Consider the following 14,183-nt stretch of genomic DNA (forward strand, 5'->3'; position numbering starts at 1 on the left):
TCCTGGTTCTGCCACTTAGTAGCTCTGTGACCTTGGGCAGGTCATGTCGTCTTTCACCATCTATAACGTGAGGACAATAAAAGTATCTACACATTCCCTACCTTATGGGGTTGTTAGGGGATTAAATGAGTTGATGGACCTAAGGTCCTCAGCACAGTGCCCGGCACAGAGAAGTGCAGTGTGAGGTAAGGGTAAGCCAGTGTCGTGGTCAGGCTCTCTCTCAGCTCTCAGAGCTACGCTGCCTGGAAGCCATATCTTGTGACTTTTGGTGGTTGAAGCCTAAGCCAAATCCAACTTCCCACTGGAATGCATGTTCACCCCACCCCCTTGAAGACCCTAATACAGGTCACTTTTTCCAGGGAAATGTTCTTTGGGAAGCTGGCCACGCATGTCACAAGATTGAGAAAGGAAGTGGTGAGCTTGGCAGGGGCCAGATTATATAGGGCCTTAGCGGCCACGGAGGGGAGGTTGAATTTCACTCAGAGCACCTCTCCCACGGTCGTAACCACAGCCTGCCTGTGTCATAGTACTAACATGCAGACTTTATCTCCCCTCCCAGACAGTACTAGACCCCTGAAGGCAGAGATTCTCCGATTGGTCTTTGTTTCCTTTCCCGTGCCTGTCTGGCATGGTCAGTCTGTGTGGAAAGAAGTAAAAAAAAATAACACAGAGTCTAGCCTCCAAAGATCCTATGGAAACCCGAGCCGGAGCCTGGCAATCACAAGGGTTACTTTGGCTGCGTGTGCATCCTGGGCAGGGGTCACGTCCCCATGGGCTTTTGTTCTGAAGCTGGGAGCATGCTCAGAGAGGACCCACCTTTCCATGGAGCAGAACCTTTCTTTGACTGGAATCCCACATACGACAGCGAGTTATCATGAGGATAAAATAACAAGCCATCACTCTCTCCTCCCTCAGCTGCTTTATGCAGTTCATGCCAGCTATGACACATGGTTGGTTGGTTGGTGGTCTGGCTCCTCTCACTAGTGAAAATCTCCTGAGTGCAACGAGTTTCGTCTATTTTGTTCATTGTTGTATCCCCAGCCCTGATAGTGCCTGGTACGAAGCGCCAATAAATATTTGTCGATTAAAACGAGGTGATAGGGGCATCTGGGCGGGTCAGGGGGTTAAGCGCCCGACTCTTGGTTTGGGCTCAGGTCACGATCTCGTGGTTTCATGAGTTCAAGCCCCACATCGGGTGCTGCCCTGGTGATGCGGAGCCTGCTTGGGATTCTCTGTCTTCTCTCTCTTCTCCCTCTCCGACCCTCCCCCACTCATGCTGTCTTGGTTTCTCCCAAAATAAGTTACAAAGTACTAATAATAACTTAAAAAAAATAAAATGAGATCCTGCATTTCAGTGTTTTGCTGGATGCCTGGGACATTCTAGGCACATATCAAGTAAAAGGATAATCATTGTTAATATATGTAATTTTAAGTTATGGTATATAAGTTATATATAATAAATCTGTATATCATAAGGCACTGAAATTCAGACAGAGCTTATATGTGTAAAGGAATAAGTGCCTAGTAGTACAAGCAATAACAATATGTGTAGAACACTCTAAAGTTTACAGAGTGCTTTCTGCCCTTTATTGCATTTTATCTTCTAGCATTCCTGGGAAGTAGGTGACATGATTCCCCTTGTTTTACAAGCCAAGAAATGCACGTTGGATGGGTAAAAACGACTTGGTTCAAGTCACACACGGTTAGCGAAAGGAGGAGCTGACCAAAAACTAAAATTTAAGCCCAGTATTCTTGCAGACATCTCACAGAGCTGTGCGTCTAGAAGAGCAGGGACGATGGTGGCTGCTGGCATAACCTCTGGTCCTCCGGCAGGCTTGGCGGTTCCTACTGTTCAGTTCACCCTTCGTCCTGCTCAGAGCTGGAGGACTGCCTGTATGTAGGTGCCTCGATTCTGAGAGGCGAAGGAACCCGTTTTTCTCTTTTGACTCACACCGTTTTTTTTCATGCCACAGGGCCTTTGCATATACTATTTCCTTTGCCTGCAGCACAGAAAAACACTGGCCTTCAGAGTACCACCTCTGTTAGTTACTTAGTTTCACTGAACCTGTTTTCTTGCAGGTAAAATGGTCCTTCTGACACTCAGGTTGTCTTGGGAATTCAAAGAAATGGATAGCGAGTGCCTGGCACAGATCTTGGCACACAGTAGGTGCTCACTAACGGTGATTTATGAACTCTGCATTTCCTCCAAGGACCACACCGAACGCCATCTCCTCCACAATATTCTCTGTTGTTCCTCAGGCAGGGATTGTCTCTTCTCACTGTGCATTCTTATTGCATTTTGTTTAAAACGGTAACTCATTTAGTTTTCTATTTGTCCACTGGGCTGAGCGATCTCCTGAAGGCCAGAGACCAATTCTTCTTCACCCTTGTGTTTCTGGAGTGTGGGCGACAACAAGTGCTCACTAAACATTTTCCAAACGTGCTAATGAAAACAACGGGCCTGCCCGTGGCCTTGCCCCCTTGGAGGTGTGGAAAGCCACCTGGTGTTTCTTCTGAGCCTCTGCGACACCATGCGTCTGTGAATCAGAAACTGCTTGGCGAGGTTTGACTTCATCAGGCCAGAACTCAGGGCCTGCATTTCAGTAATTGTCCTCATGCCTCAGGAGAGATTGACCCATGTTTGATTCTCTTTTTCCCGCAGTGACCTCCAGGATGATTTTATCTCACCATGTGGAGCCTGTAGGCAAGTCATGAGAGAGGTAAACACCTTTCTTTTCTGGGAAATATAAACTAGGTGCCTCCCTGCCTTTCTAGGCCGTGGGAGCAAAGCCAGGCTGCCAGCCAGGTCACACAGCTGCTGTCCTGTTTGCCCTGTTGGCTGACATCTAAGCTGTCCCAAGCCTGCGTGAATCACTGGAAATTATTCTTTCATCCAGTAGCTACTTGAGTCAGTATCTACTGTGTGCTAGGCCTGACCGAGCTCTGGGGAGACAGCAGTGAAAATACAAGCCAGGCCTTGCCGTCATAGTTCACAGTCTAGTGCAGGAGGCAGACAGACAACAAATAAGGAGCAAAATAAACAGAGTTTCTGAGAATGATGAGGGCTGTGGAGAAGAGAATGCAGAAAAAGGAGTCAGAGATCAACAAACATTGGCCCAGGACAAATCCAGCCCCCCACCCCTTACTTTTGTAAATAAAGTTTTATTGGCACACAGCCACGCCCATTTCTTCATATTTTGTCTATAGCTGCTTTGGCCCTGCAACAGCAGAGCTCAACAGTTCTGACAAAACCCTGTGGGCTGCCGAACCTAAAATGTTTCCTGTCTGACCCTTCACGGAAAAATAGTTTGCCAACAAGTACTTTATTATTTTTTTTAATGTTTTTAATTAATTTTTGAGAGAGAGAGAGAGAGAGAGAGAGTGTGTGTGTGTGTGTGTGAGCAGGGGAGGGGCAGAGAGAGAGGGAGGCGGAGGATCCAAAGTAGGCTCTGCAATGACAGAAGAGAGCCCAGTGCAGGGCTTGAACTCACAAACCATGAGATCATGACATTTGAGCAGAGATATAAATAATAAAGAACGAGGCAGACAAAGGTCCACAGGAGGAGATTTCCAGGCAAAGGAACCAGCAAGTTTAATGCTCATACATTTGGTGAGTTTGATTAAGTTGGAAGAGGGCTAAAGAGGCTAGAACGCGGCAAGTAAAGGGTAGGGGTGACGGGGCAGGGCCTTATAGGCCACGGGACAGAGGGGATATTGTATTCCAAGAACAAATGGAACTGAATTGTACCCTTAAAAATGGTTAAAAGTAGATTCAATGAGATTCATTGAAAAGTAGATTCAATGAGAGCCAGGCTGGCTCAGTTGGTTAAGCATCTGACTCTTGATTTGGGCTCAGGTCATGATCTCACAGTTCATGAGATCAAGCCCCACGTCTGGCCCCGAGCTGGGCATGGAGGCTGCTTTAAGATCCTCTGTCTCTCTCTCCCTCTGACCCTCCCCTGCATGCCCTCCTTCCCTCTCAAAACAAAACAAAACAAAACAAAACAGAACAAAACAAAATGGATTCAATGAGTTCTTATTCTTGACTCAGTGGAAGTTTTTTATGTGTGTACATTTTGGGGAGGGGTGGGTTGTCAGCTTTCACACACTCTCAAAGAGGTCTGTGTCCCCCAGAGTCCCAAAAGGTTAAAGCCACCGTCTTGGAGAATCCCACAGGCTTGTGAGCTTCCATGTGACATCATCGGTCCTTCTAAATACAGCATCTCACTTAATCTCCACCCCAGCCTATGGGAGAAGTGTGGGTGGTTACCCCCACTTCTGAGAGGAGTAAAATGACCTGCTGAAGGACACACAGCCAGATGGTGGTAAGCTGGCATTCATGGCCAGTTCTGGCTGACCGCAAGGTCCATGCTGCTCACAGCCGCCTCCCTGCCTTTATGGTTCTATGACGAGACAAATTCTTTTCAGCCACAGAGGAGATGTCATGGTGCTTGTTTCACGGGGGCTTCTGCTTTGGAGTTGTTTAATTCCGGGGGGGTAGGGGTGGGGAGAGAGGGGGTAACAACCCCTTTCATTTGCCTTTGTGCCTTGGGCTTTCAGAGCATGTGTCGAACAATGCAAACATCTCCATTTTCTTTCTGCTTCTTGCCAGGCCTGCCAACCAGACACGGTTAGCAGAACTCCCTTCCCAAATTCAGCTGAAAATGCCACCATAAAGGCACTGAGTTCACAATATAGACGTCATCGCCATATTGGGGGCGGGGGGGGGGCGGATAGAGGGGCAGAAATGGCTGCCCAGCACCTTGTCATGTCCAAGGCCATGGAAGGAAACCACATCAGGATGCCAGCCCCCTGGCTCCCGAGGCCCCAGCTTGGTCCAATTGCTCATTGCTGGTTTCTCCAGACAGAGTAGACGTTGGCAAACGGAGAAGGCGGATGAAAAAGCCGAAAGGAGGGAGAGGCAAAACTGAAACCAAATTGCAAGTAACAAGAGAGGAAGCTCGGGGGCCGGGGACCTGGCGCTTAGAGTCGCACTGCTCGGCTTTCATCTGTATCCTCAGGCAGAACCTGCCAAGCAGAGAAATCGCCTTCTTTAAAGCATCAATTAAAAAAAAAAAAAAATCCAGGGGTTCCTGGGTGACTCAGTCGGTTAAGTGTCCGACTCTGGGTTTCGACTCAGCCCGTGATCCCGCGATTTTGTGGGTTTGGGCCCTGCGTCAGGCTGTGTGCTGACAGTGCGGAGCCTGCTTGGGATTCTCTGTCTCCCTCTCTCTCCGCCCCTCCCCTGCTCGCTCGCTCTGTCAAAATGAATAAACGAACATACAAAAACAAAACGCCGAAGACTGATGTGCCTGGAAATCATGTAGTGGTTCGGACAGAAGCACAGTAGAGCTGCAGAGCTGAGTGGTCACGAACAGCCAAGTAACCAGTAAGAACGGCTTCCATTAACTGAGCACCTACTGTGTGCCGGGCACCGTGTACAGGTGCCTTCCACCCATGGTAACACGACAGCCAGGCTGAGCCCCCGTTTGTTGAGGCCAACTTCGGGGCTCTGCATCACACACAGCCGTCTTCCTGCCTGATACGTTCCTCGGTTCTCAAAGTCATTTCACAGATCAAGACACGGAGCCCCGGGGAGTTTAATCGTTTGCCCAAGATCAAACAGCAAGCAGGTGGTAGCTCCTGGGAGTGGGAGAGACCAGGGGTGGGGGGACAGATTTGGGTTAAAATCTTTGCTTTACTGGTTTTGCCCTGCTCAGCCTAAAATGGGAATCGTAATAGCACCTACCCAGGGACGCCTGGGTAACCCGGTCATTTAAGCTTCTGACTTCTGCTCAGGTCATGATCTCACAGTTCGTGGGTTCGAGCCCCGCATCTTTCCCTCTCTCTCTCTCTCTCTGCCCCTCCCCTACTTGCACTTTCTCTCCCTCTCAAAAATAAATAAATAAACTTTAAGGAAAAAAATAATAACACCTACCTCCAAGGGCAGAGAGTGAAATCACACGTGGGCAATATCTGGTGTGTGGTGAGGCAGGCAGGCATCTGCTCGTGCTTGTGAAGAGAAGGTGCTTTAAGGAAGCAGATCTTAGCTGTTGTTTGTCACAGCAGGTGCAGGTCTGGCCCTGGGGGTTAGGTGTTGTTCCTCTGAAGCCCTGGGTGGGTGTCTCATCATAGAACAGATCACTCGTTGCCCTTCAACAAGGTGCCGAGCACTTCTACTAACTGCTCAACAGACATTCTCTTGGTGGCTCCTTCCTCAAGCTCACTGGGCCAGGCATAAGTATTGCCATCCCCATTTTACAGATGAGAAAACTGAGGCACAGAGAAGAACGTTAGAGGTAGAGCCAGACTCAAATCCAGGTCAGTCCCAGCCCCTCGGTCACGCTGCCTCCCTCACGCTGGCTTTGCCTCTTTTCCAGTTTGGCACCAACTGGGCTGTCTACATGACCAAGCCGGATGGCACATATGTTGTCAGGACAGTCCTGGAGCTGCTACCTGCCCCCTTCGGGTCCTTGGGCCCGCAGAAGATCCAGTGAAGGTCGGAAAACACCCACCACCTGGAAGAGCCTGGGTTTTCGCGTGTGCTTGAGGAGACAGCTGCCCGTAGAACTTGATGAAGATGTTCGCACGGGCCTGGGGACATCGGCCAAATGGGCCCCAGCCCTTCCAGGGTCTGGGCAGACAAGGCTTTTTCCAAATTACACTCAAGCATGACGGTCTTCACCTGAACCGATAAAGCGTTTCTTTCCATCCTGGGCCAACGTCCCTCCTTGCAACCCACCTTGTCCTCTCTGGGACAGGACCACCCATCCCTTCCTTCCTTTCCTCCGGTCCCTCTTTAAAATTCCAGCCAAGTCTGGACCTCTTCCCTGTCAGCCTTCCCAAGGTCCCATCCTGTTCTGAGTGACTTTTCTAATTATAGACATCACGGAACATCCCGATTCGGGAGTGCACGTTTTGCTCTGTCTCTACCATTGTTCACAACTCTTAGGATGACAGTGTGATTTGTCTTTATAGAAACGCCTGGATGTTTTCTGCTGGGAGAGGAAATGGGCACCGTGGAACCATGCACTCTTTGGTGTGGAGAGCTGAGTTTGTAGGCTCTTGCTCCCCCAGATGGGAGGCCCTGCTGGGCTGGGCCAAACTGCCAGTGGCCATTTCTAGAGTTTGTTTTGGGCTCTCCGGGCATCGGATGCCATCCACCTGCATGGTTGTAGCTGAGAGATTCCAAAGTCTAAAGAGAAAGGCATGAGTGTGTCTAGACAGGGTAAAAATGTATCTCTGAAGACCTACTGTGTGTCTGGTACTATCACATGGATTCTTTTTTTTATTTAAAGTGCTCAGCAGCTCAGTGAGGTGGGTACCCCCCACCCCCGCTTCTTATAGACAAGGGCACTGGACTTGAGAGAGGTTGACTGACTTACCCTAGGGCTGTAGCAAAGCTCAGGCCCGAATCCAGGTCCTGTAACATCTATGAACCCATTTAGTCCTCACTCGTCGAACTTAAAGTCTATGTCCTCACTTTATCCATGAGCAAATCGGAGCTCAGAGAGGTAAAGCCACTCGCCCAAAGTCACACAGCTAATTTGTGGCAAAGCTGGAATTTGAAATCAGGTCTGTCTGATTCCAAGTGTTTTTTCCATTCTCCCACGGCTGGTATTTGGCTGCCTCTATTTATACCCTTTATATGGCAAATACTGCAGAGAGAAAGATATATAAGAAGCAGTCTCTGCCCTTGAGGAGCTAACTCCCACAGGAAGAGAGGTGTAAACAGGTCAAAGGCACGGAAATATAAACTGTGATCCAGGCGGATACCGAGTGCAAGGTGGGCATGGTGGAGGTGCCATGCTGCCTTCTGGGGTGTGAGGAGGGTCAGGAGGGGACTCTTATTGATCTATTGGTTATCAACTTCGTCTCTCTCTTTCTCTCGTGAACACACACAGTTAGGAAGGTGAGGACTGAATAAGGGAAGGAGCCAGGCTGGCCCTCTAAAGGGGGCTGATGGCTCTGGGTATCCTTCCTGGAAGTTGGCCTTGGGACCAGCCTCACTGGCTGGTAAGAATAGAGCATTGATTTCCTCTTTCCTAGGCAAGCAAATTGCCAGGGTCACAGGAAGTGGACAGGTCAGTCACCCCTTCCCCATGAGTTCTTTCTACTCATTTCTGGAGCACCTGTAGGTGTTGCTGTCTGGCTTTTTCACAACACACCCAGACCTACCTGCCGCCATCTTGGGAGGCAGGAAGGTAATTCCAGCATTGCTGCATGGCACAAAACTCTACCCTGCCTTTCTTTAGGAATGGTTGTTGGGATCTTAAGCACGGTCTTCTGAATGTTCTCAACAAAGGGGGATGGAGAAAGAAAAAAAGAAAATTGGAAGAAAATATACCAAGATGTTGACATCAGTTCAAATTCTGGTCAATGGGAATCCAGATTTGTGATTTTTTTCCTTTGTACATATCTGAATTTTTTAAATTTCCAAAGCATTAAAAAAAAAATGTAACAAGAAAAAAATGAGAGAGCACAATGGGTTTCAACTTTGGAGTTAGCCTCCAAACTGTGTGGCCTTGGGCAAGTTATTTCATTACTCTGAGACTTGATTTCCTCATCTATAAAATGGGGATAACGGAGTCACTGTGCAGATGGAATGAAATCATGAGCCCAGTGGTGGACCCTCAAGAAGTTCTTTTAATAAATCAGCCATTACTTTTATTAAGGGTGACAAATGTTGGTCCTTTGAAGATGGGTTTGATTGGTACCAACAAGCCAATCCGTTCCTTTAACAGTTATTGATCAGATGCCTACTGTGTTCTAGGGCTGGGGTGAGACCCTGGGGACGCAGCAGTGAATAAGAAAAAAAAAAAAATCCCTGCCCGCACGGAGCTCTCGGTTATAGTACTTTATGATGAATATCACCGAGGGAAAGACTCTGAGTGGTGCTCTGAGTGGAGCTTGCCTGAGAATGGGAAGGCACCCCTGAGGAAGGATGTTGCACCCAGATCACAAGAAGGGTCGTCCGGTTAGGGAGCGGAGCTTGAGGAGGGGCAAAGACTGAGGAGGACCACCTGAGGCACTAAAGCCCAGTACCCTTACACTTTGTGCAAACAAACTGGGGAAGACAACCCTCAAAGAAAGATTCCAGAATTATTTGAACGATGTCCGCTTGGAAAAACAGCACTTATTTGGCTAGAGAGAAGCTGGGATGTTTGTTTAAAATCAAAGGGCTTTAATTTTGTGTCCCCTGTTCTGAGCGCCTGCAATTTCAGAGCAGCACGTGCTCTGTTATTCGGAGCTGTCTGTGTTTTTTAGGACTCTGAAGCGGAGTCCCAGATTCCCAGGGAAAAAAATAGAAACAGAAGCATGTATATTTCTGCTTCTCTTGCCAGCTGTTGCTAATTGCTTATGTAAAATACAAGGTTCTTTAGGATTTCCTTTTAGTAGGGAGGAGAGCATGACTATAATTGATGGGCGCCAGGGGTACTTTGGGTGCCTATGTTAGAAGTGAGGCTACGGGGGTGCCTGGGTGGCTCAGTCGGTTAAGCATCCGACTTCGGCTCAGGTCATGATCTCACAGTCTGTGAGTTCAAGCCCCGCGTCGGGCTCTGTGCTGACAGCTCAGAGCCTGGATCCCGTTTCAGATTCTGTGTCTCCCTCTCTCTGACCCTCCCCCATTCATGCTCTGTCTCTCTTTGTCTCAAAAATAAATAAATGTTTAAAAAAAATTTTTTTTAAAGAAGTGAGGCTACAAAGTGCTATTCAAGAATAAATAATGGAATGGCCTAGTAAGTCTCTCACACACGCTTAATATTTTGTGCATGATTACAGGAGCACAGAAACAAGCATGGAAGGAACATCCAGTCTGTTAACATTGTTTTTGAGGGGTAGGATAAGGGAAAATTAAGAGGAGGGGGTTAAAAGCTTAATAACTGAACAGAAAATAATATGGCATAACGATTACATCACTTACCTATTGTTGTGTAACAAGTGATGCCAAAAATATTCTCAGCTTAGGACAACAAAAATTTATTATTTCACAGTTTCTTCGGGCCACGAATCTGGGCAGAGCTGGGTCATCTGACTCACAAGGTCTCATACCAGACTGTGCTTAAGATGTCATCCGGGGCTGCGATCTCACTCAAAGGCTCGACTGGGAAATGGTTCACTTCAAAGCTCGCTTGCAAGGTTGTTGACAGGATCCAGTTCCTGTGGGCCATTGCTGTTGCTATTTGATTCCTTGCTACATGGGCCTCCCCACAGCGCAGATTAGGACACAGCAGCTGGCTTCCCACAGAAGCGAGCAAGAGAGCAGCAGAGAGCAAGCAAGACAGAAGCCAGTCTTTTTGTAACCCAACCATGAAGATGGACATCTCATCACTTTTGCCAAGTTCTATTCCCTCAGAGCAAGCTGCTAAGGTCTAGCCCACAGTCAAGAGGAGGGGACAACACAAAGGCATGGTCACTCTAAAGGTGTAAACACTGAAGCTGCCCAAGGAGAAGGAAAAGAAAAGAAAGACACAGGTAAGAATGGCTGAGGGTCAGAGAGAGCAGACCTGGCCCTGGTAAGGGGTTGACCTTATTGTGAAAAGTAACTGTCAGTTTCAGGCAGTGACATGGTCAGCTTTGTGCTTTAAATAGCTCAGTCTTCTGAAGCAGGTGACATTAGAGACCTGAAGAAAACTATAAGAGACATACTAAAAGAGTAAAGTGTCATTGCCTCTGGGCTTACAGGGAGTTGGAACAGAAGATTGTTGTTTTTCATGATGAGCCTATCCACATATACCATTAGTATTTTCTAACCCATATATTCATATTACTTTTATTTAAAAGAATCTTTACTTTAAAAAAATAGAAAGGTGGGGCACCTGGGTGGCTCAGTCAGTTTCGCATCTGACTCTTGATCTCGGCTCAGGTCATGATCTCACGGTTCGTGGGATCGAGCCCCACATCGGGCTCTGTGCTGACAGTGCAGAGCCTGCTTGGGATTCTTTATCTCCCTCTCTCTCTGACCCTCCCCCATTTATGATCTCACTCTCCTTCTCTCTTTCTCTCTCTCTCTCTCTCTCAAAAATAAATATTAAAAAAAAAAAAACAGAAAGATTGTAAACAAGCCACAGGAAAGAAATTCAGTCAGCAATCATGTAGTGTAAATGCTACAGCAGATGCAGCAGTCGATCCTGTTGGGGGAAGGGGGAGCTATTTGTCACTCCTATGGCTTCCTTCTGGCTCCTCTCCACCCCCTCCCTCCTTCCCAGGAGTGAGTCCAGTGGTTGGGAATTTAAAAGGCTAGCCCAACCCTATCCCCTCTCCTCCCCCTTGGGTACGAGGCTGCCCACAGAGGGCTTGTGTTCCCCGATGGCTCTCAGGCAAGGGCTAGAGATCCAGCAGGCCCCATGCTGGGTGCTAGGGACCTGTTTCAAAATCACAATCCCTGTCCTAAGAGAGCTAACAATTTAGAAGAGGAGACAGAGAGGAGGCATCTAGCCCAGTCTAGGAGAGGTCAAAGAAGTCTTCCTGGACGAGGTGACCTCAACTATAAATAGGGATTCTTTCAAAGAGGTAAATGAAGACAGAGGAACCGGCATGATGCTTGGGGCAATGGCAAGTAACCATAAAGGGCAGGGCAGGGGGACAGCAAGAAAAATGCCAGGGCCAAGTAGTGAATAACCTCTTGTGCCAGACTAAGGAGCTTGGGCTTTGGGGCAGGGGGGTGGGTTGCGGATGGGCAGAGGGCAAGGGCAAAGAGCCCGTGAAGGACGGTAACAGAAAGTGACATGGCCATGTTTTTACTTTGAGTAATCACTGCAGGGCAGCAAATTCATGGGACGGCCTGAGCCACAGATGATCTGAATTTCTCAGCAACACAACATCTCCCCAATCGGCCACCACTATGCTTTCCTCCATCTCGGCCGGGTGAAACAGATACCCTTCTTCCCAGTGAAAACTCTCTCTCTCTCTCTCTCTCTCTCTCTGCCCACGGCTGCCTGGCTCGAACCTCCCCAAACTGCAGCCCAGGGATTTCGCGTGGCCGGATTTTGATCTGATAGCAGCTTTGCTCTGTCAACAGTTTCGGCCAAAACTCCTCCACCTCTGCTGGCAATTTAGAGATAGCATTTGTGACATGGTCTGTGGAGAAAGGATGTTGCTGCTCTGGGAAAATTTGTCTCCTGCCAGGAGGAGGAAAAAGAGCACTGAAATACTGCCAAAAGACGCCATCCACCAGGGAAGGTCAAACATCCCTCGACAGTTCTTTTTTTTTTTTTTTTTAAAGTCTTGTCTTTTTCCGTCTTTTTCCATCAGCATCAGCTTTTTCCCCCGAGTCCTTTGGGGGGAGGTTAAATGATGCTTCTTGGAAATATTACGTACTTTCCCAAAACTACACAGTCTTATCGCCTGGAGGAAAAGGGTACAATGAAGACAGAGGGATGCCCTCAGAGCAGAGCATGTAACAGAGAAGAGTCCTGGGACCTCTCCAAGGACTCCCTTCATTTTCCTTGAATTCCCATGGCTGAGCATAGCAAAACCTGCCTGGTACATAGTTGATATTTAATAACTGTTCTAGCGGGGTGCCTGGTTGGCTCAGTCAGTTAAGCGTCCGACTTCGGCTCAGGTCATGATCTCACCGGTCAGTGAGTTCAAGCCCCACGTCCGGCTCTATGCTGATAGAGCAGAGCCTGGAGCCTGCTTCGGATTCTGTGTCTCCCTCTCTCTCTGACCTTCCCCCACTCACCCTCTGTCTCTATCTCTCAAAAATGAATAAACGTTAAAAATTTTAGAAAATAAATAAAAGAAGAAATGTTCTAGGGATGAATGAAACTCTCGTGTAGAACATTAAGTCTGCAGTATAAACAGATATCCTGGCAGAAAACCACATTCCATACCCCTGACTTCACTTTCTTGGGGTAGCACTAAAGAGACAGAAGATGTTGGGGCTCCTGGGTGGCTCAGTCAGTTGAGCATCCGACTTCAGCTCAAGCCATGATCTCATGGTTCATGGGATCGAGCCCCACGTCAGGCTCTGTGCTGGCAGTGCAGAGCCTGCTTTGGATCCTCTGTCCCGCTCTCTGCCCCTCCCCTGCTCGCACTCTCTCAAAAATAAACATTTAAAAAAGAGAGAGAGAGAGAGAGAGACAGAAGATGTTAAGGGAGAACATCCAGAGGATGCCCTGAGACCTGAGACTCCGTACCACTGTAGGAAGACTTTTCCTTCTCAGGAAGACAGACGGGACGAGTGGAATCAGGGCCACACACTAAGAAAGGCAGCTTCTGTCTCTGCCGCCTGAGGCTGTATCTCTGCCCTGAGAATGGAAAACACAGAACCCCTACGATTTCTGCTAGAAGCGTCTCAAAAAAATCCACTTGCTTGCCCTTGCCATACAGAGGTCTGCTGAAGAATCAAGCTTTGTGCTGTGCTTGGTTCAGACCTGTCAGAAGAAACCTAGTGTTTTGTTTTGTTTTTTACAGGAGACGTGAACCATTTTCTGTTGAACATGAAACTGCACAGCCTACAGTGGAGGGTTAATTAACATCATCCTGGGGATTTTGTGTCTGCAGGTGGGTGGGTTAAGCATGAGGGTTGGTGAGGTTATTTGCAGTGAAGGGGAACAAAACCAAAGGCTGAAAACAAATGCCCTCTTTAACTCGAAAACATCAATACAATGGCTCGTAGTGAATACATCTTACAAGCTGTGTAATCATCACAAGCCTTATGGTAAAAGGTTACATTCTTAGGAGAGTAAAGAAAACCCTTGTGGTTAAAATGTTAAATCTCTCAGAGAACCTCTTATCCCTTCTCTGTAAACATTACAGAGAAGTGTTGTCATGATAATGACACACAGTGGATGGCTAGATTTGAAATTTATTTTGTTAATGTTTACTTATTTATTCATTTTTGAAATGGGTTGGGGAGGGAGAGGAGGTAGAGAGAGGGAGAGAGAATCCCATGCAGAGCCCAATGTGGGGCTTGATCTCATGAACTGACAGATCATGACCCCAGCCAAAATCAATAGTCAGAGGCTTAAATGACTGAACCACCCAGGCACTCCTAGATTTAATCTTTATTTTTGTAAGTTTATTTATTCATTTTGAAAGAGAGAGAGTACAAGCTGGGAGTGGCAGAGAGAGACAGGAGAGAGAGAATCCCAAGCAGGCTTGGTGCAGGGCTTAAACTATTGAACCATGAGATCATGACCTGAGCCGAAATCAAGAGTCAGATGCTTAACCAACTG

The 14,183-nt window shown here is 47.8% G+C and overlaps 1 protein-coding gene across 1 annotated transcript in view; it reads left to right on the forward strand.

The window, feature by feature from the left end:
• The window catches only part of CDA (cytidine deaminase), a 21,358-nt gene extending 14,444 nt beyond the window's left edge, over positions 1–6,914 (forward strand). Inside the window, exons 3-4 of the mRNA XM_027060211.2 lie at positions 2,663–2,720; positions 6,381–6,914. Coding sequence (XP_026916012.1) covers positions 2,663–2,720; positions 6,381–6,497 — 175 coding nt within the window. The 3' untranslated portion in view covers positions 6,498–6,914. The remainder of the gene's footprint in view (positions 1–2,662; positions 2,721–6,380) is intronic.
• The last annotated feature ends 7,269 nt before the right edge of the window (positions 6,915–14,183 follow it).

Source organism: Acinonyx jubatus, chromosome C1, assembly GCF_027475565.1.
Source record: "Acinonyx jubatus isolate Ajub_Pintada_27869175 chromosome C1, VMU_Ajub_asm_v1.0, whole genome shotgun sequence".
Taxonomy (NCBI): domain Eukaryota; kingdom Metazoa; phylum Chordata; class Mammalia; order Carnivora; family Felidae; genus Acinonyx; species Acinonyx jubatus.